The sequence below is a fragment of the Rhododendron vialii genome, chromosome 1a (genome assembly GCF_030253575.1).
Source record: "Rhododendron vialii isolate Sample 1 chromosome 1a, ASM3025357v1".
Taxonomy (NCBI): Eukaryota; Viridiplantae; Streptophyta; class Magnoliopsida; order Ericales; family Ericaceae; genus Rhododendron; species Rhododendron vialii.
The window spans coordinates 18,687,907-18,715,009 of NC_080557.1; the positions used below are offsets into that span (position 1 = coordinate 18,687,907).

Here is a 27,103-nt window from a genome sequence, read left to right on the forward strand (position 1 = left end):
TAAACACTCTAGGAATAAATAAAAAATAAATTACAACTCAATAAACGGAGATACAATTAAATGTATCATGAAATTTGCTTACAAAGAGAGACCCTGAACTTCGGACCTTACAAAACTAAATCGAAACCCACTTTAATCAAGAGAAATGTGAGTCGGTCACTAGGTTGACATCAACCTCTCCACTTCTCTGATCTCATATTCTTTTCTTCCTCCACCCTTTCTACTTTCCCAAATTATTCATTCCTTGTCACCATTTCTCTCATGTATTTGTGTGTGACTAAAGAGTCAAACAAGTGCACAATACGGGTACCACGCTTGCAATGTAAATGTATACATGTGATTTCATTTCTTTTTAATTTTATTCATTGAAAAAAAAATACTACATGTCACTGCTTAACTTAATATAGTGGCATAAGAGTCACCACATTATACCCTAGAAGGGAAATAAAAAACAAAATGTAGAGTTCAAACAACGTAACGACCATTTTTTCGGACTGCAAACTAGAGCCAGGAAAATTATTCCTCTCTCTCTCTCTCTCTCTCTCTCTCTCTCTCTCTCTCTCTCTCATGTTTGTTATGGTTGTTCTTCAGTGCATCAGTTTTCCCTTGTGGAGGTTGGGAAATGTAATACATACTTCTCAACAATCCTCAAGTCACTTGAGTTGGCTCTATACATTTGAAGGCCCCATGCCAACTTGCAACATGGGCCCTATTTTTATGTATGTTAAAAAAAAGGCTATTAAAAAAGAAAATATAAATGTATACATCATTTTTTTTTGTTTATTTTATTTAGCTAATTAAATGATTAATCAAAGCATAACGAAAAACATTAAGAAATATGAATACTAATTTTTTTTAAAAGTCTACATATGAGATTTGTCTGTGTATCGTACCAATATGACATTGATTGGTTGTCATTTGTGGCACCATTTCTAGTAGACCCTTATCGTGCCAGTTTGCTAGATTCAAATCTCAAAAGCTATGCCTTGTTCAGATGGAAACTCAAAAAAATTTGGATTTGATTTTTGAGGAAGATTTTTTTCCCCCCAATGATTAGCATCAAAAACTAAGCATAGGTACCAAGTTTTGAACACTCAACCACTTGCTTGGAGGCCCAGGTTTTTATTGTTGGTGCAAGACAGACGATTTGTTATTTTTTTGGAAATTATATACTATTCCCTCCGTCCCTTATTTAGAGTCCAGTATTCCATTTTAGTTGTCCTTTAATGATTGTCCATTTTGTAAAGTTAATGAAAAAAAGTTGATACATTGTCTATTTTGTCCCTAAAAATAAATTCCATTTTGAAAAATGAGTGAATAAAAATGTAATGATGATAAATAAGTACGGAAAGTAGAGGAAAAAGTTGATGTGAAAGATATAATGATGATGTCCTTTTAATAAGTTGAAATTATGAAACAGGACACTTAAAAATGGACAGAAAGAGTACTACATATTACTTAATCCAAAATTGGAAGCCTTATTTTGGGCCAGAAAAAATGGAGGGCCTAGGCACGGGCCTCTTGGACCTTGCCCTAGGGCCAGATCTGAATTTGTACCAGTTTGCCAGTAGGGTGTAATGGTGTATAGTAGCTCAACGAGAAACTTCATTGCCCTATCACTTCAAAAATGTTATGGGAACAATAGAAGAAAAAGGAAGAGATAATCGAAGCGACAAGAGTAACTTTTAAGGGGACGAAAATGGGTATTGAATGTTGGCTGAACTACGTTAAAGTAACACACACGCTCGCGTGCACATTCACACACACACGCATATTACTCACAAAACTGAAGACTAAAGTAAAATCCAACTTGAGAACTATTCCTGCGCACATTCATACACAAACACATATGCACCTTTTACTCACTGTACTGAAAGACAGAAAAATCGAACTTTTTTTGGAACGGCAACTATTCCCGCGAATGTTCCAACACGGCAACAGCGAACACGATGCATTGTTGATGGATAAAAAAAAAGATTAACACAGCCATAATCTGCAGGAGACCAAAAACCAATATATATATATATACGGAACGGTTCAAGGGACACCCTAAAAAAACACCCATAATCGTAATTTCATAGTTCCCGAACAAATTTTTATAATCCGAACCGTTCAATGTGTGCAGAATGTGATTTTAAGGGTGCCCGCGAGAAATTAGCAAAAAAAATGACAAGGAAAGATTTGATTTGAGCAGTTTTTATTTGAACCGTTCAATAAAAAACTGTTCGAAACTGTTCGGATCAAGCCTTTCCCGGTCATTTTTTTTGCTGATTTCTCACGAGTACCCTTAAAATCATGTTCTGATCACATTGAACGGCTCGGATCATCAAAATTTGATCGGTATCTATGAGGTGTTTTTTTAGGTGTTTTTTTGGGTGTCCCCGGAACCGCCCCGATATATATATATATATATATATATATATATATATTAACAATTCAACCATAAAATGGTCACCAAGAAGCAGCTTCTGGAAGCAATAAGTTTCAGTGGAGTTACAGTATGTAGGCTATTCGTAATGCTGAAAGAAAATCTAGAATGCCGAAATTAACTAGTGGATCATTCAACAGAGGGCAGAATATCATAGAAGAAGACGTTAATAGAACAATAAAAGTGGAGGAATGAGATGATTCCCGACAAATCTCCGTTTTGTCGAGTATAGATTCACAGATATATAGACACCAAGAATACAGTACACATACGTACACGTTTATTCATTTGAAGGATTTGATTTGCAGCTAAGATAATGAGAAATAAAGCATATGGCCACTGTGAAACATTTTGTAATCTCGCAAAGCACTGACACTCGCTAAGCACTGACACTTCTAGAAATTGCCATATCCCTATTGGACACTCCAAGGACAGACGACACGCCAACGACACAAGAATACATATGGGCCACGCCACGTGATGTGTCCATCAAAATTTCATTGTCATGTGGGACACACTTGGGCTACACATGCAGACATGGCAGGGTGTCTTTTTATAAAAATTAAAATCTTTTTTGGGGTACAAGATATATAACTTCAAAAAGTATTGGACCAAAAGTGAACATAAAACATGTGTGTATGTGCATAGGCATAAATCATCCATCAATAATGCATTCAATAGGAGTCTTGACCTGAAATATTTAGCAGTTACAATGCAGGTTGCATAAATCCAAGAAATATTAAAAATGATGTGTCCCCCTGCCGGCTACGTGTCCCCATTATTTTAGAACTGCCATGTCCCATATCCGTGCTACATAGCTTGTTAGAACTTTCGAGTTGTGCCACCCAGCATTTAACTGCAACCTAAAATTACGATTGATACCTCTGACTCATCCAACGAGTTTCCAAAGAGTGTCCTAGCATGTCCTTGAGTGTTTCTAAAGTGTCCAAATAAAAAGAATGGAAAACAAATATGAAACCAGTGATTTGAGTCAAGGTCATGTGTATGGAGAGTTCGTTTGACTTTCATACGTGACCTCCTGTGAGGTGTCCGTGCTTCATAGATTATTCCTACGTCCAAGTCCTATCCCTTTCTAATGTGTTTTTTCGTATGAATCTGATCGGAAACATTGAACTCCTACTCGATGGCCACTTGGGGAAAAAACACTCCTAAATGGATAGTTTTATAGAAACAAAACCAAGTCCCAGTATAGATCTTAGACACCAGAAAAGTACCTTGGAAACCCAGCCACATCATTAATGAGTCGACAATTATCTATGTTGAATCATGCTCAACTTTTTAGTAACTTATCTCTAAAACAAAGAAAAACAAAATGTTTCTTCTCCTCGTTTCACAAATTTACCATCGAGTAGACCACTATAGTATTCATACACATACATAAACCTTTACATATTTCATAAATATCTGGTATGCAGGGGTAGAAAAGGGGTGGTCTGCCATCGCCACCCAGGCCAATACATACATACCTCGCTTACCATTGGTACTATAACAGACAGAGAAGGTGAGAAGGTGTCTTACAAGGAATGCAGTTTTCACTGAAAAGGGATCCTGACATGATTTGACGCCAAGCCACAATAAGCAAAATAGGCTTGACGATATACAGGGTTGTTGCAACTTCTATAACATGCTTGGAATATCTCAAGTCAAAAGTTAAAGCGGTGTTGGGTGCTGGAATTCGCAGTCCTTATATTTCATCCACTTTCCTCCGAATAATATCTGTATGGGCAGGAAATCACACTATCCATAAGAGAGCTTGGTAACAGAATGGGTAATGTCAAACATGTAACTTCGATAACTTTAGCCTCCCAATAACTGATTTGAAATATTTCAAGAGAAGGGCCGGTGGCAATATTTTTACCATGCAGTCTGTAGCCAAGAACCACTCTGGCCATTCTACATCAAATAAGCAGCATGAGCAGCCCCATCAATTTAGGTGAACTACAGGCGCATTTCCTGCCATTCGCAATCCAACTTCATGGAATCAAAGTACCAAGATAAAATATCACAGGCCATTGACTTCTTCAGATTTCAACTGAAGGCAATACATATAGTCATCCCTACAACCGATGAAAATCCGGCCTCCAATCATCACAGGAGAAGAAAAAATGTTGCCTTGGAGATCCAACCTACCAAATTCTTTCACCACGTCTTCACTCAGTCGGCTTAGCGCTCCATCAGAATCTGAGGGGATACGGAGCACATAGACACTCCCACTACTCGTACACACACAGATTAACCTGAAAGACATAGTGGATCAATGTTCCCAAAATAATAAAAACATCGAAACAAGTTTATCCCCTCAATCCATGATTGGATTGCAGATCAGTGGAGGATACACTCAGAGAAAGGAAAATGGTAGGAAACAAAGAAAATGATTATGTTTCGCTTAAATATCTTTTATATTTGTCTTTTCTCTTCCTTTTACCTTAGTCTTTCCATCCTTAAATACCTCTATTAAACATTAACATCCTTAGCTTAGTTTAATTACCTATCTGAAAGGTGCAAGAAGTTGGATACCAACTGCAAGTTTTCATCAACGTAAGCAGACGAAGTAATTGGGTCTCCAAGATTGTGTTCCCAGAGTAGACCACCCTTTTCCAATTCAAATGAATAAATCCTTCCATCTCTCGAACATATCAGTGCTTGAGAGGGTAGTGCATAAGATGTGCAGGGTCCAGCAAATATTGGCCCACCAGTTTTTACCTTCCAAATAGTGGACCCACTTGCATCCAGTGCAATAACGTGCCCATCCACCAAGCAACAGAGGACATTTCCGGTCTTGGAATAGACGGAGAGGGACCCAAAAACTGGTGCTTCCAACTCACGCAGCCACAGTTCACTGAATGGCATAGCCTTTATGGATACTGCTGTAACACGGCCACTAGTGGATGCCACGTAAAGTGTATTGCGAACCTGCATTTAAATGCAATCAGTTATAGAACAGCAAGTCATTTCTTGAACTTGCTCTTTGGCTATACACAACAATCCTCATCATAATGTATATAAGAAATGCTATGTACCCAGAATTTCGATTCTACCCAGAAGGAAGCGAGGACTATGGTGTAGATTAAAGTTGCTGTGTTGCCGGTGGCATCATTAATGAATATGATCCCTAGATTTCACTTTTTCAACACTTGCCAGGATAAAATATACCATAAATTGCAAAATCAATCATACTATTTGTGTGGCTATAGCTAGAGTCAGCCAAGTGATTTGAACAAGGGACAAGAATGACTAAGAAATTAACAATGAAGGTTTGTCAAGACAGACCTTATCAATTACAGGTGAACCATAGATGCTGCCACCACACGAAAGCTTATAAACACAGCAGTAACTTCTATAATCCAGAGCATAAAGATTACAGTCATGCGATCCACACCAGACCAAGTTCCTGCACTCATCAACCACGGGCTGACACTTTACCTCACCACATGTTTGGAAATGCCAACAGATGCTGCCACTATGAAGATCAATAAAGTAGATGATCCCTTGGTAACATCCAACGACAACCTGAGAAAAATCACCAATGATTGCAGCCGAACATTCTATCCGTCCTTCTAGTTTAGTCTCCCATTGGACAAAACCACTTTTGGCATTGATACAAAGAAATTTGAAGGAGTGAGAGCCAATGAAAACAAAAACATCCTGATCTTTGAACACAACAAGTGGTGATGCATCAATGCAAGATTCCATGTGTACTTTCCATACTTCTTTCATATCAACTCTTTTGTTTCTTGGAATTTCCACTTCAATGAATTTTTGACATAAATCTTTCCCCTCATGTGATCCTTCATAAATTAATTTGTTGCAACGGCTAAATGAACATGGAACCTGGAATGGGTTGCAGTCCCATGGATAACCATCTCCAAGACTAATCCTCATAGAGCTTCTATAGTAATCTGAATCCACCTTCTGCCGCTTTCCAGAAAAATCGTCACTCTTGTCGCAGAGTCTCAGAATCCTTCCACGTGGCCTAAAGCTATGAAGACTAGGTGACTTCAAATTTGACAAAAGACTCTCTTCATGAGCCAAATTAGCATTAGCTCTTCCATTAATAGCGCGCAAACCTTCCTTTCCCATAAGCGCCATTTGAAGCTTCATTGGACTAGGAAAGATATAAAGCAACCTCATATCCATTTCTAAACTATGAGAAACATGTGCTGCTAAGATAGAATTTCCGCCCATTTTAAAGAAGTCATCATCATCGGACACCATTTCAACCATCAAAGCATCACAAAAGGCCTTCTTGATAACTTGTAAGAGTTCAGTACTCTGGATATTATCAAACTCGCTGGGATCAAGCTTTATGGAAGATGTCATACAGGCCAACTGGGCATAATCTACTTTCCCGGAGGAAGTCGCTGGAAACGACTCCAAAAAAAAGAAATACCTAGGAATCATTGCTAAGGGAAGTTTGTCAAGCATCCAACTCCTAATAGAAGCTCTCAAAATTTCACTACCTACATCCTTTTGTCTCATTACTAAATGAGCCTCCAGAAGTGCCACTTCTACTTGACCTCTACGAGAAACCACAGCAGCATCAACTACACCAGGGTATCCCAGTAATGTACTTTCAACTTCCTCTAATGCAATCCGCTGCCCATTAACTTTTAGAGTGCGGTCTTTTCTCCCCATAAAAACCAAGTCACCACTGTGTAGTAATCTAGCAAAGTCGCCAGTTTTAAAATAGTGATGACATTTCAAGTCACTGACAAAACAACCAGAAGAAGAGCATATAGGCAACTTCACAAATTCCTGGGATGAAGCGGAAAAATCACAGTAGTATCCTTTAGCAATGCAGAGTCCACCTACATATATTTCTCCTTGCATGGGAGAATCTTCACCTAGAAGAACTAAATCACAATTTGACATAGGCATGCCAATAGGAACACTGTCCAGTGCTTCATTCTCCAAAATCGATAGCAGCCTCTTGCAATCAAAATAGGAACAATCACCGGACACCTTCATAAAATGTTGGTTCATTAGCCTTTGAAAATGAGGTGCTAACAGTAACTATTACCAGGAAGCATAGACTGCATATTAGTACAAAAGGAGATGCACAAGGGCAACATTTTAGCATATTCTCTCAAAAACATAAGAAGTGACTGTAAAACAGGTAAAAGGAGGAAAATAGAAACAAACATTCAATGTACTACAATGCATGTCCGATACTCAGTACCGCAAACACAGAGCTGCTAAGTTCTTGTACAAAAAGAAGATATTGAATTTTGTCCTTTCTTACCCATAGCAAATGGGGATGAAAAATCACCAAATCTAATGACGTATTAAGAGAAAGACAAAATAAGACCCTGTTTTGAAGCCGTTGCGACGTACGTGAGGGATTTGTGTATGAACAAAATATGAGTCCAGATGCAGGGTAAGAAAGGTTAAGTCATTGGATTCTAATCTTCTGGAAACGTCATAGTTGTATGCAAAGTTAAACATAAGAAAGCAAGTTTCTAACCTCTGTAGACCCATATAAATTCAAGATTGTAGTCTTTGGTAACAACTTGTAAAGCATTTCCCATAAGGAAATAGGGAAAACTTCTCCACTCAGCACTAAAGTTTTCAAGGAACTTTGAACTCTGATATTATAGGGGCTATCCAAAGCAGGAAGAATCATCCTCATGAGTGATGGGACAGAAATAAGTCTATTTATAGTGTAAGCCTGCAAAACCAAGTAGAAATTAATCAGGAACGTCTCTTTATCTTAAACCAAAAAATATATATAACGTCGAGTTTAGGAGTGATCTAAATTCTGACCAACATAGGATTGTCATGTTTTATTTTCATAAGCCAGACATTCTTCTCGCTTACGTTTAGCAGTAGATAAACTCAGGAACCATCCCATATAGTTTCGGTTTTTTAACTATACCTGGAGAAAGTCGTGCACATAAAAACTATTTTCTTTGAGCTCGTTGAAAGGAGGAATGACCAACGTACAAGTAGTAAGGAGAGCTCCAAGGAATTCTTGCAGATGATCAATGAAGCTTATTGACGTTTTGAACAGTAATAATTCGTCACCACCAAGGGGATAGAATTCTTGCATCCATAAAAATCGGTTCAGGAGACCTAAAAAAGGACGAGCAAATTAACCCAAAGTGCACCAGAAGACAAGGATAAGAGCATCCGTATCAGGATCTCTAGGAGAGAGGAAAGCCTCCACTATTGAGTTGCATCAGGCTTGCTTCTATGTGGCTGCAAAAATGCCATTGCTACAGTTCCTCATCATTTCAGACGAGGGACTAGTCACACGCCATTCATTATTTAAATGGTTTCCCGATGGATTAACTATGCTGGAATATTTAATAGCTCACATTTCTTCTGCTCATTTTATAAAATGGATCAAGTTCCTAAATAAGTTTCCTTTATTTGGCAAATAAAAAATGAACACACAAATACTAAAATTCAAACATGAAACATTCCAAAGTACAAACAAACATGAAATTTGGAATGACCACAATGAAAATCAAACTCACTAAATTTAAAATCATATTCATAGCCCTTGCAAATATGACCATTGGAATATAGTTGTTACAATTTACCAAAATAAGATCATTCCACAAAAAAACGTTCAAATAGAGCCGTTACGCTCCCTCTCTTTTCTATTTCAAGTAAGCTTGGATCCCATTGGTGGAGGGGCGATTCCGGTGAGGTTGTCGGAAGATGAAGGTGGCTCTTTGGCCACCATCGGAGGAAGTTTGTGGATTGAAGGGAAGCCCGGAGAGGTCATCGGAAGAAGAAGGTTGCCATTTTGGCCTCCGCTGGAGGAACCTTGTTGGTGGAAGGATGAGTCCTGTGAGGTTGTCGGTTGACAAAGGTGGTCTTTTGGCCACCTCCGGAGGTTGAATGTCGGTGGTGGCCATGGTGGGGTGGGTCTGGTGAGGTTGTCGGAAGACAACGGTGGTTCTTTGGCCACCACCAGAGGTTAACTGTTGGCGTCAGGGCGAGTCCAGTGCAGTTGTTAGATGACAAATGTGGTTTTCTTCACCGCCACGGGAGTTAGAAGCTAGTCTGGTGAGGTCGTCGAGGACAAAGGTGGTTTTTTGGTCACCGCCAAAGGTGTTTTGTTGGAGTTGGGTGAGTCCGTTGAGGTCATCAGGTGTTGGGTCCACTGAGGGGTTGAGGTGGTTAGGAGTTGGTTGTTTCAGGTGGGTGGGCATTTGGCTTGTTCAGGTTTTTGGGAGATGGAGACATGAATGCTTAGGTTATTTTTGGGTGGTTTTACTTATTTTTTCTTTTCTTCTCTCCCATTCAACATTTGGTTTGATGCCCCTCCCACTTCTCGATGTACCCTTATCGAATTTGATCAAAAAAATTTCTTCTGCTGATCAAAAATAAAATAAAAACAGAGCCGTTACAAATACGGCCTTCAGAATATATCCAGTAAGAAAATATAACACTTTACCAAATAAAAATACAAAAGTGACTTCTTATGTATAATTTGGTCCAAAATATACTGAGGCTGATGTTGATACTCTAAGAAGCATTAGATGAAACCACCACTTGAAATTAGGTGAAATCTCTTCACTTTCCTAAAGGATAAGAAGCTTTGCAAAGTTAAATAAAGAAGGGGAATAAAAAGAATAGAAGGGAAATGATCCTTCTCTTAGGAAGCAAGAAAATTTCTCATGAATAAGAATATGCAGTGACGAAGACCATACAAAACATCTCAGAAGGGTGCCAATTCTCCTGAACACAGGGTCATAAAAGTCACAGTTGTACAAGAAAGTTTACCAAAAACGATGCATCTTGCAGCGAAACAGGTTAAATATCACATCAGGTTATCATGCTAATGTCTATTGTTGAAGATTCAAAATTCAACACGGTAAAACAAAGTTTGTCAACCACTTGTCTTCCATCTTGACGAGATGAAAATGCTTACAAAATCATGCTACTTTCATCTCTCATCTCCTTGTGACATGATGGTCATTGAAGCGAAGCTTTCAAAACTGGACTAAACAATATGCATCCAAATAAAGAACTGGTACTCTAAGAAGCATGTTCAAGAAAATGTATTCAAATAGAGTATAATCCACATTCAAAACCAAAACTAGCAATAGTTCGCACTCCATAAAGATAAAGAAAAAAATCAAGTATTGAACTCTTCCTTAGGGGATAGAGAACAAGAGAAGAAGAAAAAGATAAAAAAACTTTTCTCGCTGTCCATCCTCAAATCCAAAAGAGAAATGAGGTGCACGAAGATCAGAAAGCAGTCCTGCTGGCTGGAGTTATGAAGACCAGGGGGAAACTGTACTCAGCAGCACCATCCATTCACAAAGAAAGTGAGGCAATGGAGAAAATATAGGGTCGTGCAAACAAAAATGTTGTTCCTATAACGTTCTTCCCCTCCCCCAACACCACCCCCCCTGCGGGTTGCGAAATGCAAACCCGAAACTCTCTCTCTCTCTCTCTCTCAATATATATATATATACACTAAGGTTTGCCCGTGCATGAAGGCACGGCGCAACGTGAGATCTAATTAGTGGCAATTGTGTAATTAATATTGTTTGAGGGAGAGCCATAGGATTCATGGAGCAAATCAATGGTTAGGATTTATAGAGAGATAAGATTCAAAAACTGTTCTCCCTTATAAGATAGATATATATATATATATAATATACACATATACGGGGCAGTTCCGGGGACAACTAATTAGACACCTAAAAAAACACCTCATAGTTCCCGATCAAATTTTAATGATCCGAGCAACTCAATGTGATCAGAACGTGATTTTAAGGGTACCTGCGAGAAATCAGCAAAAAAAAAAGACCAGGAATGGCTTAATTTGAGCAGTTTTTAATTGAACTGTTCATCAAATTTAAAAACTGCTCTAATCAAGCACTGGTCATATTTTTTGTTAATTTCTTGTGGGTACCCTTAAAATCAAGTTCTGATCACATTGATCAGCTCAGATCATCAAAATTTGATTGGAAACTATGAAATGTTTTTTTAGATGTTTTTATAGATGTTCCCAGAACCGTATATATATACACACACACACACACACATACACATACATACAAATATATATAGACACATATATTATTGTCGGGATTAAGGCTTCTGGACAACGTAGCATGCATTGCGCTTATTCTACTCCTAACTCAAAAATTTGTAATGGTGCAATTGCATGCTGCTGACCAAATCTGGAAAAAATATTGGGGCTTGCTAAGATCATAACATGCAAACTGAAGTGATGGTTTACCTATTTCAGTGCCACATACACCTTTAGGCTTCCCAGTTGACCCCGATGTGTACAGTACATAACAAAACGATCTTGACTTCTCACTTTCACAAGGCCATGCTGAACTGGCTGAACCAAACTCCTGCTGAAGGTTTTCTTTCATTGATATAAATACTTGAGGGCAACTGCTAAAATCTACAGCCCCATGTGATTTACACAGCTCGTAACAGCCATTTCCATCAAAAGACGATTGGCATCTAATTATAACATTCACATTTGAAAACGAAACAATCGAAGATATTCTTTCCCTAGGCCACAGCGGATCTAATGTGATAAAAGCCTCCCCACACCTCAAAACTGAAAGAACAGCAACAATGTACTCTGCAGAAGGCTCCACACATATTCCCACTATCTTTGGAGTATAATGAACTTGATCCTCAGTAGACTGTTCTACACCTGCTCTTGAAGACTTCAAACATTCAGAAATACAAAAATGCTCTAGCTGCTGAGTTGGAACATTAAGTGCAAGAAAGACAAAGTACATAAATGAATCATATTTCGCGTTGTCATTCAAAGATACAATTTAACTTTGCCCTAGCACCTGTTAGCTTCAAAAGAGACCAAGCCATTACACTAATTATATAGGCCTAAAAATTGATGAGGTCTTAGAACCTATGAAGCACCGACACTCCAAAAGGGCACCATGGACTCGGGGACACGTATTGGACTTGCCACGTGGCATGTCCAATAATTTTTATTTATTTATTTATTTTTGATAGGGGACACGCCGGGGACAATACTAGGGGTCAAAATGTAATATTATTAATTTTGGGGGGTTAATATGAAATTATTCAAAATATTTGGGTTAAACGGTAATTATGCCTTTGAAAAAAAAATTATACAATTTGTGAAATTATTCATATACAATGGTTCATAAAAAAAATTTGGATATATTTATTTTTTTATTGATTTATACATGTGGCGTGTCCCCCGCCATATCCATATCCCCATTTTTTTAGAATTCCCGTGTCCCATGTCCGTATCCGTATCCGTGCTACATAGTAGCTTAGAACATTGTTCTTAACTCTTCTCATCTATCTCAGAAAATCTGGATCTCAACATTAAGGTGTGTCAAACGAATGTGAAATAGGAGACTAAAGAAACCATCAGATGGTGGGACAATTTGTTGCTTACTGTTTGAATCCAGAATCAACTTTAAAGCTGGTAAGCTCACACACCATCCATCAGGCTTAACTCTCCCACTAGAAGCAAAATGCACCAAGTAAATGAGACTTTGGCTATATATCAAGGCCTGGACTTAACATTTTACACCTCACTAAAGGTCTGGAGGTTGTTTCTATCACATGAGATATGAATCATATGATCACTTCCTCAAGATTTATTGATCTTCAGGCCATTTACGGTTTACCATCTTCTATTCCATAAAAAGAACATATCGACTTGCTAATATAAGCTAAACAATAAAATACTTGGTCTATAACTCCCTATTTTCCATGATTAGAGTACTACCTTTCGCACAGTTGATCTCAAGCTGGGAGAAAGAAAAGTTGTGCGTGGACAAAACCCTATCAAAATCTTATGTAGGCAACCTCAATTAATTGGGACCTATGGAGCATGGACACGGAGACGGATATGGACACCGACTTGGGATTTCTACAATAATGGAGACACGGACACGGCAGGGGACATGGAAAAAATAAATAAATAAATACATAATATTTGTTTTATACCAGTGAATTATATGTATAAGCATGAACCATCAACGTGTACAGAAAAAGCATCATATGTACATCATATTACACTTTTACCCCATATTATTTGAAGCAATGCATATTTACCCCTCAAAATTTTTTAAAAAAATGCATATCTAACCCCACCGTGTCCCCAAAAAAAGTTCGTTAAATTTAATGGACACACCACCATATGTTCTTTGTCGTGCCCCCTGTGTTGGACACAGGAGACATGCCGGCCTCTAGAAGTGTCTGTGCTTGATAGACTGGGACACAAGGCTTAGGTTACTTTGTTTTGGTACGGTTTGATAAGAAAGTGCATGTTCAATACAAACCTACATGAATCTCCAGCTTCAATGTCACCCATTCAAAGTCATAGTATATTACCAAATAAAAACTATAACAGCAGTTCAAAAACAATTACAACTTATGACACTTGATACTAGCAAGAAGTCAAAATTGACTAGTTTTCAAGCAAGTTGCTTTGTTTGGATGGGAACTTGAAAAAAAAATTCTAACTCAAAAAACACTCATTACCTCTACTTCCAATCATTACTCTCATTTCTCTCTCCACTCTCTAATCATTATTCTCATTTCTCTCTCTATCTCTCTCCACTCATTACCCCTCTCTCCAATTATTATCCTATTTTTCTCTTCACTTATTATCCAAAAAATCAAACTCAAAAAATCTCAAAAATCCATCCAAACACAGCAATCCAAAGCGTCAAGGCAAGCGCTGGGCATACCGAGGATGAGGCAGCATCGTGGCCTCAAATTTTTTATGCTCTTACATTGTGACTATAGCCCTATGCACAAGATTAGTATGGGAAATTAATCATTACTTTTGCCGCTAAAAATAGGAGAATAGTGATGTTTAAGTAATGGAGTATTTTTTTAAACTATTATTAAGATTTTTGTACTACTAGTGAAGTGATATTTCTCTTTAAATTTGATTTCAGGGATGTGATTTTGGCACACCACTTTTGGTGGCACTCCACTTTTAGCGGATGGCACTCCACTTTTTATTGTGTAATCTCACGTAATCAAAACACAAAGTGGAGTACCAGTGGCTAAAACTGGAGTGTCAAAATCAATTTCCTTTCAGATTTCCAAAGTAATTTATTTATGAATTACATAGAGGGGCCGTTTAAAAAGTTTTCATGGCCTCCGAAAACTCAGAGCCGGGCTGCGAAGTGCTTAATCGTAGTAAAAATTCTCTTCAAAAGATTTTCTTGTGTATCCCGAGAAATTGCAGACCAAACTGAATAGAGAAACGACAATTGAGATTTAAGGGGTCTAACCAGTGGAAGCTCTGACAATAGAGGAGGGATCATCGAGGATGCGGCGGAGACGATAACTGAGGGAGTCGACCGCGGAGAGAATTTCGGAGAAAGTGAAACACCGGTCGCCGTCGTAAACCGGAGGGCGAGACGACGGGGCCGTTTCGAAAACCGGAGGGCGAGACGACAGGGCCGTTTCGAGAAGGTCGCCGTAGAACTTGTCGTAGTTGATGTCCGACACGGTTGTGCTGCCTCTGTTGGAATTGCGGAACTCTCTGGCGATTTTGGCGCCGCCCGAGGCGTGTATGACTGCGATTTTGTTGGGATTCTTTGTCGCTGCTTTCAAGAACTCGTGAGATATGCAGCAGCACGAGGAGAAGGAGGAGAGCTTCAGCTTCTTTCCGGTCATCACTGCTAGAGAGAGAAGCTTCGATCCGAGAGAACTGAGAAGTACAAATTAGCGATGGCTAGAAGAATGAAAATAAATACATTGTTTACCAAAAACAAAAAAAACAAAAAACAAAATACATTGAGCTGATTTTTAAAAAATACTTACTATATATTTATGAATTTAAATTTTTAAAAACTTATCAGTATTTTCTGTATTTTGTACTGCCTGGAATGGGCCCACGTAAGGCTGTGGAAAAGAACTGTAGAAATGGTGCGGTGATCCTAGATTCAATGCAATACAAATTGGTGATTGCACCATTTTGGGGGCTCGTGGCATGGCTCGGGGTTAATTCCGTTCTGCTCAGGCTCCTTAAAAAATAAGTGTTTATTTTGAGTTTTAGGGAGGGAAATAAAAATTCTTTTTTCAACTAAGGATTCTTAGAAAATAAGTATTTTTTAGGCGTGCCATTTTTTATTACTTAAATCTTTCAATATGAATCTCAAAAAACAAGCAATATAAATATTTTTTTATAGATCTCAATTAATTATATTATACAAGATTTTCAAAAGTATAAAATTCATTATAAATTGAAAAATATAAGCGATCAAAAATGACACAGGCTTTGGAATATAGAATTAATAAGGCAAAATAAAAAAGTAAAAGTTAATAAAACATAGGGCAAATTTCACTGACCTCCCCTGAGGTTTCTGACACGAACAGAAACCTCCCCTGAGGGTTTCTGACACGAACAGAAACCTCCCCTGAGGTTTCTGAAATGACACTGCCCTCCCCTCCTTTACCCGACAATACCAAGGGACCCCCCTGCCGTTACCTTTCCGTTAGAAAATGGATGGAAAATGTGATGTTGTACTATACTTTTTACAATACCTATACTACTCTCATCAGACTCTTTACCCCTCTCATTTATAAATTATAAAATACAAACATTTCTACACTTTGTGCTCATTTCACTTTGAGATTTTGTCCTTATTTAAAAGGATTCATATTTGTTAATTTTCTGTCAAACTCTTGTGAATTATTGGTTCGTCTTGATAAGAGGAATTGAAAAAAGTAAAAAAATTAAGACTTTTACCAAATATTTTGAGAAATTCAATATTTTGGGTAAAAGTAATAAATTTATACTATTTTGATTCCTCTCGTTGAGACAAACCAATAATCTATAAAAATTTAACGCAAAACTAGCAAATACGAAAAAAATTCAAATATGAACAAAAATCAAAAAGCCTAAAAATCCCACAAACAAGCCTGCATGAAAAAATTGAATATGAACAAAAACTAAAAAGCCTAAAAATTCCACAAACAAACCCACAAATTTTTTTTTCGTACGGGCTTGTTTGTGGGGTTTTTTAGGCTTTTTGGTTTTTGTTCATATTTGAATTTTTTTCGTATTTGCTAGTTTTGCGTTAAATTTTTGTGGATTATTGGTTTGTCTCAACGAGAGGAATCAAAAGAGTATAAATTTATTACTTTTACCCAAAATATTGAATTTCTCAAAATATTTGGTAAAAGTCTTAATTTTTTACTTTTTTCAATTCCTCTTATCAAGACGAACCAATAATTCACAAGAGTTTGACAGAAAATTAACAAATATGAATCCTTTTAAATAAGAACAAAATCTCAAAGTGAAATGAGCACAAAGTGTAGAAATGTTTGTATTTTATAATTTATAAATGAGAGGGGTAAAGAGTCTGATGAGAGTAGTATAGGTATTGTAAAAAGTATAGTACAACATCACCTTTTCCATCCATTTTCTAACGGAAAGGTAACGGCAGGGGGGTCCCTTGGTATTGTCGGATAAAGGAGGGGAGGGCAGTGTCATTTCAGAAACCTCAGGGGAGGTTTCTGTTCGTGTCAGAAACCTCAGGGGAGGTCAGTGAAATTTGCCCTAAAACATAGGTTCTTATTGAGTAAAAAATAAGTACATATTTTATTAGTGAAACGGGCTGTCGATGGGCTCGTGCTTTTTTTCCGAGGTAATTATCCATGTGCAACTGTCCCAATGTGCACACGCACAAGTCTCCTTATTTGGGGAGTACTCTTATCGCTAGGAGCATCCTACTAAATACAGTATTTAACCGAGAGTAAATAGAGTCCGGCCCATTATGATTATGTTTTATTGGTGAAATAAGAATTATAGTCGTATGTGGTATATGGTGACTGCCTGACTGATGGTTGCAGGATTTCAAGAATAGCAAATATTTCATAATCATTATAGTATTGTTGCGCCTGGAATTTTTCCTCGCATTCACCGGCCCTTATCTCGGGTAGAAGATAAGGTCTACGTGGAATTATAATTAGATAATTTTGTGCGCAATGAATTTTATTTTTTATATATATATATATATATACGTATGTTGATTATGCAGGCCTGAGTCCGTGGGCCATAGGGCGAGAGTGTTGGTGGACCCATGTTGGATAGCTTTTAAAATTAGTTAAAGATTTATTTTTATAGCACATAGTTATAATTAGGATTGTGGTTAAGTAGAAGGGCTTAAGAGAGAGTGCTAGTAAGTAGAGGGGGTTGGGGTAATATGTTTACTTATATATTTAAGTGGTTCGGGGGAGAGCAGATCTTTTTCTTTTGGGTGCCGCTATTCGCAGCCCTTTATTTTCTCCTGTAGCCCACTACATTTCGGTAAATGGTTGTTGAAAATCATAAATAACATTTCAGTAAATTGCTGTTGAAAACAAGATTATATTTCGGTAACTACATGTCGAAAATATGTTCAACTTTCGGTAAACAACTGCCGAACATGCATTTTCGGTAAATATCTGTTGAAAAAAATATTATATTTCGATAATTGGATGCTGAAAATATATCTCAATTTCGGTAACTAACTGTCGAGTATAATTGAAAATTTTTAACGGGTTATGAGAGTAAATAGAGGGTTGCGAATAGCAGCACCCTTTCTTTTGGGAAAATGACGGCTCAGGACGTCTTTTGATAATTAATACTCGTCAAGAACAAGCTAAGAACATTTGTTAATGCTAAAAATATCCTTGGCTGGTATTAATTACAGTATCAAAACACGTCCTTAGCCGTCATTTTCCCTTTTCTTTTTCTTTTTAGTTTTTTGGAAAAAGACAAATTTTATAAATGGACCAAGCCCAAAAAACCAAGGAAATAGTCTTGGGACAAAAATTACAAGACTCTAGCCAAAACTTTGGCCACCTGATAGCCTAACTGCTCACAACGAAAAGAAAGGCAACAAAACACCAAACCCTTCTAACTTTCTACTCTGAATTGGATCCCCCAATCTTGGCAAACAACAGCATCAAATTCTGAATGTATGGACAACTTCAAAGATACCAAACAGGCCCTGATCTCTTCCTCAAATCTCTTAACTAGGGTGTAGGAACCTAATCCAACTTGTTTGAATATTTGAGGATTTTTCTTTTCTTTTCTTCTTCCTGCGTCTTCTCCTCTCTCTCTTTTAACTCTGCACAAACCCTCATGGTTCAAACGATTGAAGGCTAAGGCTCAAAAATTTCGCAAAAAGACAAGAAGAAGACGTGATCTACGGACAAAGGGCTATGCATCTATCCGAACAAAATCTCAATCAATCAAATTTTAAAATTTCAACATTTTGGGAGTTTTCCTCTTTGAGGTAGGATATATGCTAAATGATTAAATATGGGTGTGTATATGCCTTGGTGTGCACTTAATTCTAGTTTATGGTAGAGTAATCAAATTATAAGCCAAGCCCTAGTTTATATGTTCGAGATTGTGTGTTATACATGATTTTTGCGAGGGATTTTGTTTTGTTATTCATGGTTAGGGTTGAGATTTTACTGCTTTTGGCATATTTGGTCTTCATTAGTATTGGGTTCACATTCTAAGGGACCAAAATTGTGACTTTTAAGTTACACGAGAACATGAGCTAGTTTACGCACACCATCTGTTTGATGAAAAGATAGTAACTTAAATGGGCAATTTTTGTTTTATAACAGGTGGATTATTTTTACCTTATGCAATTAGTAGGCTAAGGAAAGGGACTTGTTGATATATGATTTTGTATACTTGTTACATATATGTGAGTTGTTTTGAATAATTTTTGTGTTTGTAGAAACTAGATTGAGTATATTTTACATTTGATGAAATTGACGGATTTGGGTGAGTATTCCAGGAATTTTAGTTGATTTGGGCTTTAAGGCCAAGTATTTGAGATATTTTGGAATATGATAGTTTTGTGATTTTGAGGTAGGTCACCGGAAAACTTGGCTCAATTCTGACGCCTTCGGTGAAAGTCTGTAAACCTACTTGGGTCAATTGTGACGCCGTTGGTGAAAATCCGTAAACCTACTTGGGTCAATTATGACGCCGTCGGTGAAAATCCGTAAACCTACTTGAGGTATGTAGTCAATTGATGTTGCTCTTCTTCTTGTTCTAATTTTCATCCCACTTTCTGCACTTTTCTGCCATCTAGTATTTGTTGCAATTCATTTATACCTGTTCCACTAAATCCATGGAGAAATCATGATGACCGGAACCCTAACACCATGACGGTCGAATTGAAAGTTATATGGCTCGGGGCCCACGATGCCATCAGGACTCGGAACTCCAGTGACAGGTGTTGGCATGTGATCGAAGAATCCGCCATGCTCGTCGTACATAATGATGAATAACATTTCGTTCCACTGGGGAGTTGATCTTAGCGCTTCATAAACTTCCTTGACGAATTTCTGGCCCTGAGACACATCATGCGAAGGGTGGTCATCATTACCGGGAAGGATTTTCAAGTCATAGCACCTCTGTTCAACAACAACGTAGTTTGGTTGCTTCCCCTCTTTGCAATGATTCTTGAAGTCTATATCGAACGGGTGAAAGTTCTTAATGTACTTCAGTTTTCTAAGGTTCCTGCGAACAAAAACAAAATCGTTTTTTATTACAAAAATGGATGAAAAGATAGGCTAGCTACTTCACACATCGATCGATACAGGAGTATTGCTATTAACACTACATACCCAACTAAAAAGGATCCAACCCACCTATGTCCTGCTCAAGCTAAGGTCTCACTGCATGCTATAGGCACAAAATAGTATGCTTAGTACCACCGAGTGATTATGAAGACTCGAAGTCTTGAACCCAAGAATTAAGCGAGAAAACTGCAAGTACTTACCCCATTGAACAAACTACTTTAATTGGTTGGGAACAAAAACAAATCATTTGTACCATAATGAAAGTATAAATATTGGACAATTGAAGAGGTATGTTAACAAGCCATGGAAATAACTTGATGAGCTAGATTACCTCCTCCCTTTTTCACCATACATACAGGCACAAGCCTACACCAAACACACGTGCGCGCACAAAACGAACAAAAGAACTGCATGTTGAGAAACCATGGCAATAACTTGTTGGCATAATATTACCCTTTTGTTTTCTCCTAGGTGGAGTTCTCTGAATAATTACTGGTTGTTTTTTGTTTTTTTTACTCTCGACAAGATAAATATCTATATATCGTCACTATATTTTTTGAATTATTACCCAAAATCACAACTGAAAAAGGAAGTAGGTGAAATTCTTTTAAATTAGTCTAACCTTCCATTTTCCAATATTATTTTGGACTTCTTTACATAGTGATAAACACAAATTTTATACTCATCACTTTTCCGTGCATCACATGAGGCGAATGTGGGCATCATTATGTGCGAGTTATTTATTGTAATACAGTCTACTATGCTAGGTGGAGACTAGTTTTATGAAAGAATTACATGAACGCATTAATCAAATGGAGTAATGTATTTGCTAATTTACCACACATCAAATATCAAATATCTATCATATTATGTATCTGCTACTTTTAGCAAATAACATATAATCTAATTAGACTGTGCTACCAAAATATAAACTGGATTATTTATTCAGGATCAGAATCTACCAGCGGTATTTATGCTTTAACCCCATACATTAGTCTCAAATAAAACTACACTGTTTGAACATTAGCTGGATCAACGGCAAGACTGTACGTCCTACGATGCTCGCGAATAAAAATACTTATTATGTCAGTTCTAAGGTGCCCGCGAATAAACGTTATTAAGTTTTGTTTGCAACAAATTAAAACAAGGATACTAGCGAATATGCAACTTTTACCTTCACATATTTCTAGTGGACATATTCAATTCTAGGAAAATGCTAAGCACCGGATAATATGTAAATGCACGTGTACGTATCTATATATGAAAAAGATATAGTGATGTCCGTGAATTTGTATGAATACCAATTGGATGTGTATTGCAAGGATACCTATTAATATCAATTCAGACTTTAATTTTTCCATTTTTCGTTATATAAATCTGTTTAAAAAACATATCAATCGATATTTGATACACATGATTTTCGCCCTGCTTGTTATTCTCGACAAGGTAAAAAAAAACTTGTAGAGTCACGATCACCATCGGTGATGATCTGATTAAGAGCTCATTTGTTTTGGCCGATTAAGAGCTCATTTGTTTTGGCCCGATAAATAGTGAAAGAAAGAAACATGAAATTTTGCAAGATTTGTAATATAATTTGACTAATTATGAGAGGATTATAACACCACATTTATGGTATTATATATATACACGCATTTACTAATTAATGTACTATTTATCTCTAGTGAATATGCCATTTTGCATCATTTATCTCAAGTGAATATTTAACTACAACGATCATAAAATTATCAAATTAATGTATAGTCCAATCGAAGACTCATACTTGTCAAACAAGCAAACATGACAAAAGTTTTATGATTAGGGTGTGTTCCACTAACTGAAATAAGCACATTTTTTTAAATAAGTACTTATTTTTTGAATTAAAGATGATGTATTGTGAGAGAATGACCTGTCTTATAAAACGAAAAATAAGTTCTTCCTTAGTGGAATGGATTCTTCTTGCATCATACTATAATTCATAAAAAGTGAATAAAAAAATTGACTTTTCTCGATTTAGATAATGAAGCAATCTGTGCAATCTCAATCGTTTAAAAATGATTTTAATTGTGAGATTTGAAAAAATTATCTTTAACAAATCTTGATGATTAATTGTCAAAATAGAAAAGATCGATTGAGATGTGATGCGATGATCTTTTGTGGTCTTAACCGAACTAATAAGCCTAGGAACACTCTTACCAATCAGTCCTCTCTCACATATGTGTGAGGTCCATAATTGTGGGGCCAACACATATGTGGTGGTCAGTAGATAGGAGAGTACGTAGCATTGGTCGTAAAACAAATCTTTCTTTATTCAAACAATTTCAAGCACTGGAAAAATAAGAAGTGACAAATTTAAAAAATAAAAATTCAAAAGCAGGAAAATTACCTATGGAAGAGGGGGGAAGGAGGGTACTGATAGTATATCCCAAAGCTATACCCACTTTCTGCTAGAATTAAGGATATGATTTGGTCAATATTTGATTTGGTCAATAGCCTTAATTGTGTAATCTTATTTTATGCCATAAGTGTAGAATATTTCCATGTAATCTTGTATTCTTTCCTTGTTAATGTTTGTACTATATATATTGTACAACTACGATGAATGGAATTATCAGAAAATTACTCCACAATTGTGTTATAAGTTTAGTCATTTATCTCCTAAATGTTCCAAAGCCACTATCACCACTGATAATGATGTATCATCTCCGGTTATTGGAGTTGGTACAGTTCCATTATCTTCCACGTTAAAAATCCATGATGTCTTATTTGTGCCGTCGTTAAATTGTAATATTCTTTCTGTGAATCAATTGGCCAAATCTCATGATTGTGTTGCTCTATTTTTTCCTACTCACTGTGTCTTTCAGAACATCCATACTCGGGAGAAGATTGGCAGTGGTAGACAAATGGGCGGATTGTACTATCTTGAAGATGGATTCCAACAATCCGATAAAAAAGGGCACGCTCTTGTGGTAAATGGAGATTCGATGAATAAAAAAAGAGAGGAAATTTGGTTATGGCATAGGAGATTGGGACATCCTTCCTTTGGCTATCTTAGGAGATTATTTCCATCCTTGTTTCATGGATGTAATCTTTCAGATTTTGTTTACGAAACTTGTGTGAAAGCAAAAAGCCATCGTACTACTTTTCATTTGAGTGATCATAAAACAGATTTACCTTTTTCATTAGTTCATTCAGATGTTTGGGGACCGGCCCCAATTTCTACTCTTAATGGGATGAGGTGGTTTATAACTTTTGTTGATGATTGCACTCGCATGACTTGGGTTTATCAAATGAAACACAAGAGTGATGTTTGTTCAATTTTTCGCATGTTCCATCAAATGATAACTACTCAATTTGGTGTTCCAATAAAAGTCTTTCGTTCTGATAATGGTGGTGAGTACGAAAAGAAAGAATTGATGGAATTTATGTACTCTGAAGGGATTATTCACCAAACATCTTGCACAGATTCTCCTCAACAAAATGGTGTCGCAGAGCGAAAAAATCGACATTTATTGGAAATTACTCGGTCTCTTTTAATTGGGGGTCATGTTCCTATTTACTTGTGGGGTGAAGCTTTGAATTCGGCGGTCTATTTAATGAACCGTACGCCATCCAGTGTTCTTAATTTTCGAAGACCATTGGATGCCCTTTCTGACCATTGCACTCTCCCACCGGTAGTACTTCTGGCTCCACGAATTTTTGGGTGTGTAGTTTATGTTCATTTGCATCCGCGCCAACGGACTAAGCTTGAATCTCGTGCTTTGAAGTGTGTTTTTGTGGGATATGGGAACAATAAAAAAGGCTACAAGTGTTTTGATCCAAAAACTCGAAGGCTTTATGTTTCCATGGATATTACCTTCCACGAGACCGAACTTTTTTACAGGGCGCCAATTCCTAATTTACCATTTCCAGGGGAGAATTCAGACGAAGTGATAAATTATGCAGAACTGGAAGCATTTTTTACCTCAGAAAATATTTCTTCATCTGGAGATTCTTCAGGACAGGGTGAATTTTCAGATGAAAGGGAAGAGTTATCGGTTGTTGAACCAGAGACGTCTCATACTGAAGATAATGCTCTTCATGATAGTACAATGCCTCCCAACAATTCAACACAACCACTGAGCCAGTCTTCTTCTGAGATTCCTCCAGAGGTATCCACTAACCCTAACTCCACTGGTAGTGATGATCTTTTTTCTGAATCTCAAGTGTCTCAATATCGTCTTCCGCCTCGTTCTAATCGTGGTGTACCACCTGTTAAATATGAGCCTGATCCTAAATCCAACGTTAGATACCCCATTAGTAATTATGTGTCTTGTCAAAAACTGTCCAAGTCATATGCGTCTTATGTGCTACAGTTATCATCTGTTCCTATTCCTAGTAAAATGCAGGAGGCTCTAGCAGATGATAGATGGACTCAAGCCATGGCAGAAGAAATGGCAGCGCTTGAGAAAAATGATACTTGGGAGCTTGTGACTCTACCGAAAGGAAAAAAGACCGTGGGATGTAGATGGGTCTTTGCGGTCAAGCATAAAGCAGATGGGACAATTGAGAGGTATAAAGCTTGATTGGTTGCGAAAGGATATATGCAATCTTATGGGGTTGACTATCAGGAAACTTTTGCACCTGTTGCCAAACTTAATACAGTTAGAGTGCTCCTGTCTTTGGCGGTGAACCGAGATTGGCCACTTCTTCAGTTTGATGTAAAAAATGCTTTTTTACATGGAGATCTTACAGAGGAAGTGTATATGGATCCCCTTCCAGGTGTGGAAAAATACTCAGATATTACAATGGTATGCAAACTTAAAAAGGCGTTGTATGGGTTAAAACAGTCTCCAAGAGCTTGGTTCGGTAGATTTACCAAGTCTATGAAGAGCTTCGGATATAAACAAAGCAACTCAGACCATACGTTGTTTTTAAAGCATCGAATGGGTAAAATTACTGCTTTGATTATATATGTTGATGACATGGTGGTGACAGGAGATGATCAAGAAGAAATTGAGAGCTTACAACGACACTTGGCCTTAGAGTTTGAAATGAAACAACTTGGAGATTTAAAATACTTTCACGGAATCGAGGTAGCCCGCTCAAAGAATGGTATTTTCTTGTCTCAACGAAAATACATTCTTGACTTGTTAACTGAAACAGGTATGCTTGGATGTAAGCATGCAAATACCCCTATTGAACAAAATCACAAGTTGTTTAATTGTTTACATGTAACTTCTACTGATAAAGCAAGATACCAGAGACTTGTGGGAAAATTAATTTACTTGTCCCATACTAGGCCAGATATTGCTTATTCAGTATGCTTAGTAAGCCAGTTTATGCATGATCCTCGTAAACCTCACATGGATGCTGTGGAACGCATATTGCGATATTTAAAGTCTGCTCCGGGTAAAGGGTTATTGTTCAACAAGAATAATCACTTGAAGGTAGAAGGTTACACTGATGCAGATTGGGCTGGTTCATCTGACGATAGAAAATCTACATCAGGATACTTTACTTTTGTAGGGGGCAACCTTGTGACTTGGAGGAGTAAAAAACAACATGTGGTAGCAAGGTCAAGTGCAGAAGCTGAATATAGAGGCATGGCTTTTGGAGTATGTGAGTTACTATGGTTGAGGAACTTGCTTAAGGATTTGGGTATTCACTCTCAGGAGACAATGAAGCTGTATTGTGACAACACTTCTGCTATAGAGATTGCTCATAATCCAGTCCAACACGATCGGACGAAGCATGTGGAAATTGATAGGCACTTCATTAAAGAAAAACTTGAAGCCGGAATCATTGCTTTCCCGTTTGTGAAGTCTGCAGACCAACTAGCCGATGTCCTTACCAAAGCTGTTGCCAGCAGTGTTTTTAGTCACTCTTTAGACAAGTTAGGCATGTGCGATATACATGCTCCAACTTGAGGGGGAGTGCTAGAATTAAGGATATGATTTGGTCAATATTTGATTTGGTCAATATCCTAAATTGTGTAATCTTATTTTATGCCATAAGTGTAGAATATTTCCATGTAATCTTGTATTCTTTCCTTGTTAATGTTTGTACTATATATATTGTACAACTACGATGAATGGAATTATCAGAAAATTACTCCACAATTGTGTTTATTTTCACTTTCATCCAACGATTCATATATTGTCTTCTGCAGAAACCCTTCTATCAATTGCTTCGTATTGTTACTCGTGGCCCCATGCGATGTCGCCGAGTGCACGAACAATCTGTTCGGCTGCGTCGATGCTGGCACCGCCGCCAACCACCTGTCGCACACCGCGTACTCAGCCACCAGCTCCTTCTAAACAGGCACGGCGTTTGGGTCGAACCCGTTCATCAACGTCGTCGATCGACATGCCCTTCAAAAATCTCTCCGCGTTCTGGGCGAACCCGGACATTGTTGGCTCGAGATTTTCGGAAGCGGATTCGGAGCTCCATGGCTGGCCGAAGACATTTTTAATAAGAGAAAAAAAAAGGGGAAACCGTAATTAACTTATGCAAAATATTACAAAAAGTTAAAAGAGATGAGATAATTATATGGGTCAAGCTTCCGTTCAGTCCCGGCCAGTGGGCCATTTCCCGGGTCACGTGGGTTGACCGCGTCGTTTCGTGTCAAAAATATATTTATAAAATTGAGAATTAACTACTACTCCGTAGAATAGTAGTCAAGTCCGAGTATCGTTCCAACGGAGACAGTATGACTGAGTTACGACAAATTCGATTAATTTTTAGATTAATTCGGGCAAAGGAAGTTTGGTTGTTTGAATTTGGAGAATTTATTAAATCTAAGAGAAAAATTAAATGGAAAGTTTGTAATGATTGGAGAGAAAATCTTGGGTTCGAATCCACCTCGACCGTGTAACTCCAACATGCATAGGCAAGATTAATTATTCGAATCAGAAGGGATTATTACTAGGGCTTGCAAACCCTAGCAATAATCATCTAGAAAATAATTGAGTTGTTAAAAGGTATAGATTATCCCATAGCACGGATCGTCTCAAAAGTACGGTCTGACCGCCTAACGGCACGACCCGTCTTACGAGTATAATCTATCTCAGAACTCTAACTACAATCGAAGAAAACCATTGTATAACTCGTATTTGAAAGCATGCA

At 37.5% G+C, this 27,103-nt stretch overlaps 2 protein-coding genes across 8 annotated transcripts; both read right to left on the reverse strand.

Annotated features, from left to right (window-relative positions):
- Window positions 1-3,681: 3,681 nt before the first annotated feature.
- Window positions 3,682-15,154, reverse strand: LOC131336697 (putative acyl-activating enzyme 19). Of its 7 annotated transcripts, none has more exons than XR_009202917.1 (8): window positions 14,689-15,154; window positions 11,658-12,092; window positions 8,325-8,521; window positions 7,914-8,117; window positions 5,720-7,411; window positions 4,938-5,362; window positions 4,308-4,686; window positions 3,682-4,165 (listed from the first exon to the last, which is right to left on the reverse strand). XR_009202917.1 is itself a non-coding variant. In XM_058372637.1 (8 exons), the coding sequence occupies exons 1-8, from the start codon at window positions 15,074-15,076 to the stop codon at window positions 4,452-4,454; spliced, it is 3,543 nt and encodes a 1,180-aa protein (XP_058228620.1). In that variant the 5' UTR covers window positions 15,077-15,153; the 3' UTR covers window positions 3,682-4,451. The 7 variants fall into 7 exon arrangements, 6 of the variants coding, with proteins under 6 accessions (XP_058228620.1, XP_058228630.1, XP_058228611.1 ...); XM_058372637.1 differs by having other exon boundaries at window positions 3,682-4,686; window positions 14,689-14,823; window positions 14,857-15,153; XM_058372647.1 differs by having other exon boundaries at window positions 3,682-4,686; window positions 11,658-12,105; window positions 14,689-14,823; window positions 14,857-14,979.
- A 4,363-nt stretch (window positions 15,155-19,517) lies between these two features.
- LOC131329085 (non-specific phospholipase C4-like) lies at window positions 19,518-26,388 on the reverse strand. The gene is made up of 3 exons (XM_058362155.1): window positions 26,283-26,388; window positions 22,383-22,440; window positions 19,518-19,937 (listed from the first exon to the last, which is right to left on the reverse strand). The coding sequence occupies exons 1-3, from the start codon at window positions 26,386-26,388 to the stop codon at window positions 19,538-19,540; spliced, it is 564 nt and encodes a 187-aa protein (XP_058218138.1). The 3' UTR covers window positions 19,518-19,537.
- Window positions 26,389-27,103: the final 715 nt, after the last annotated feature.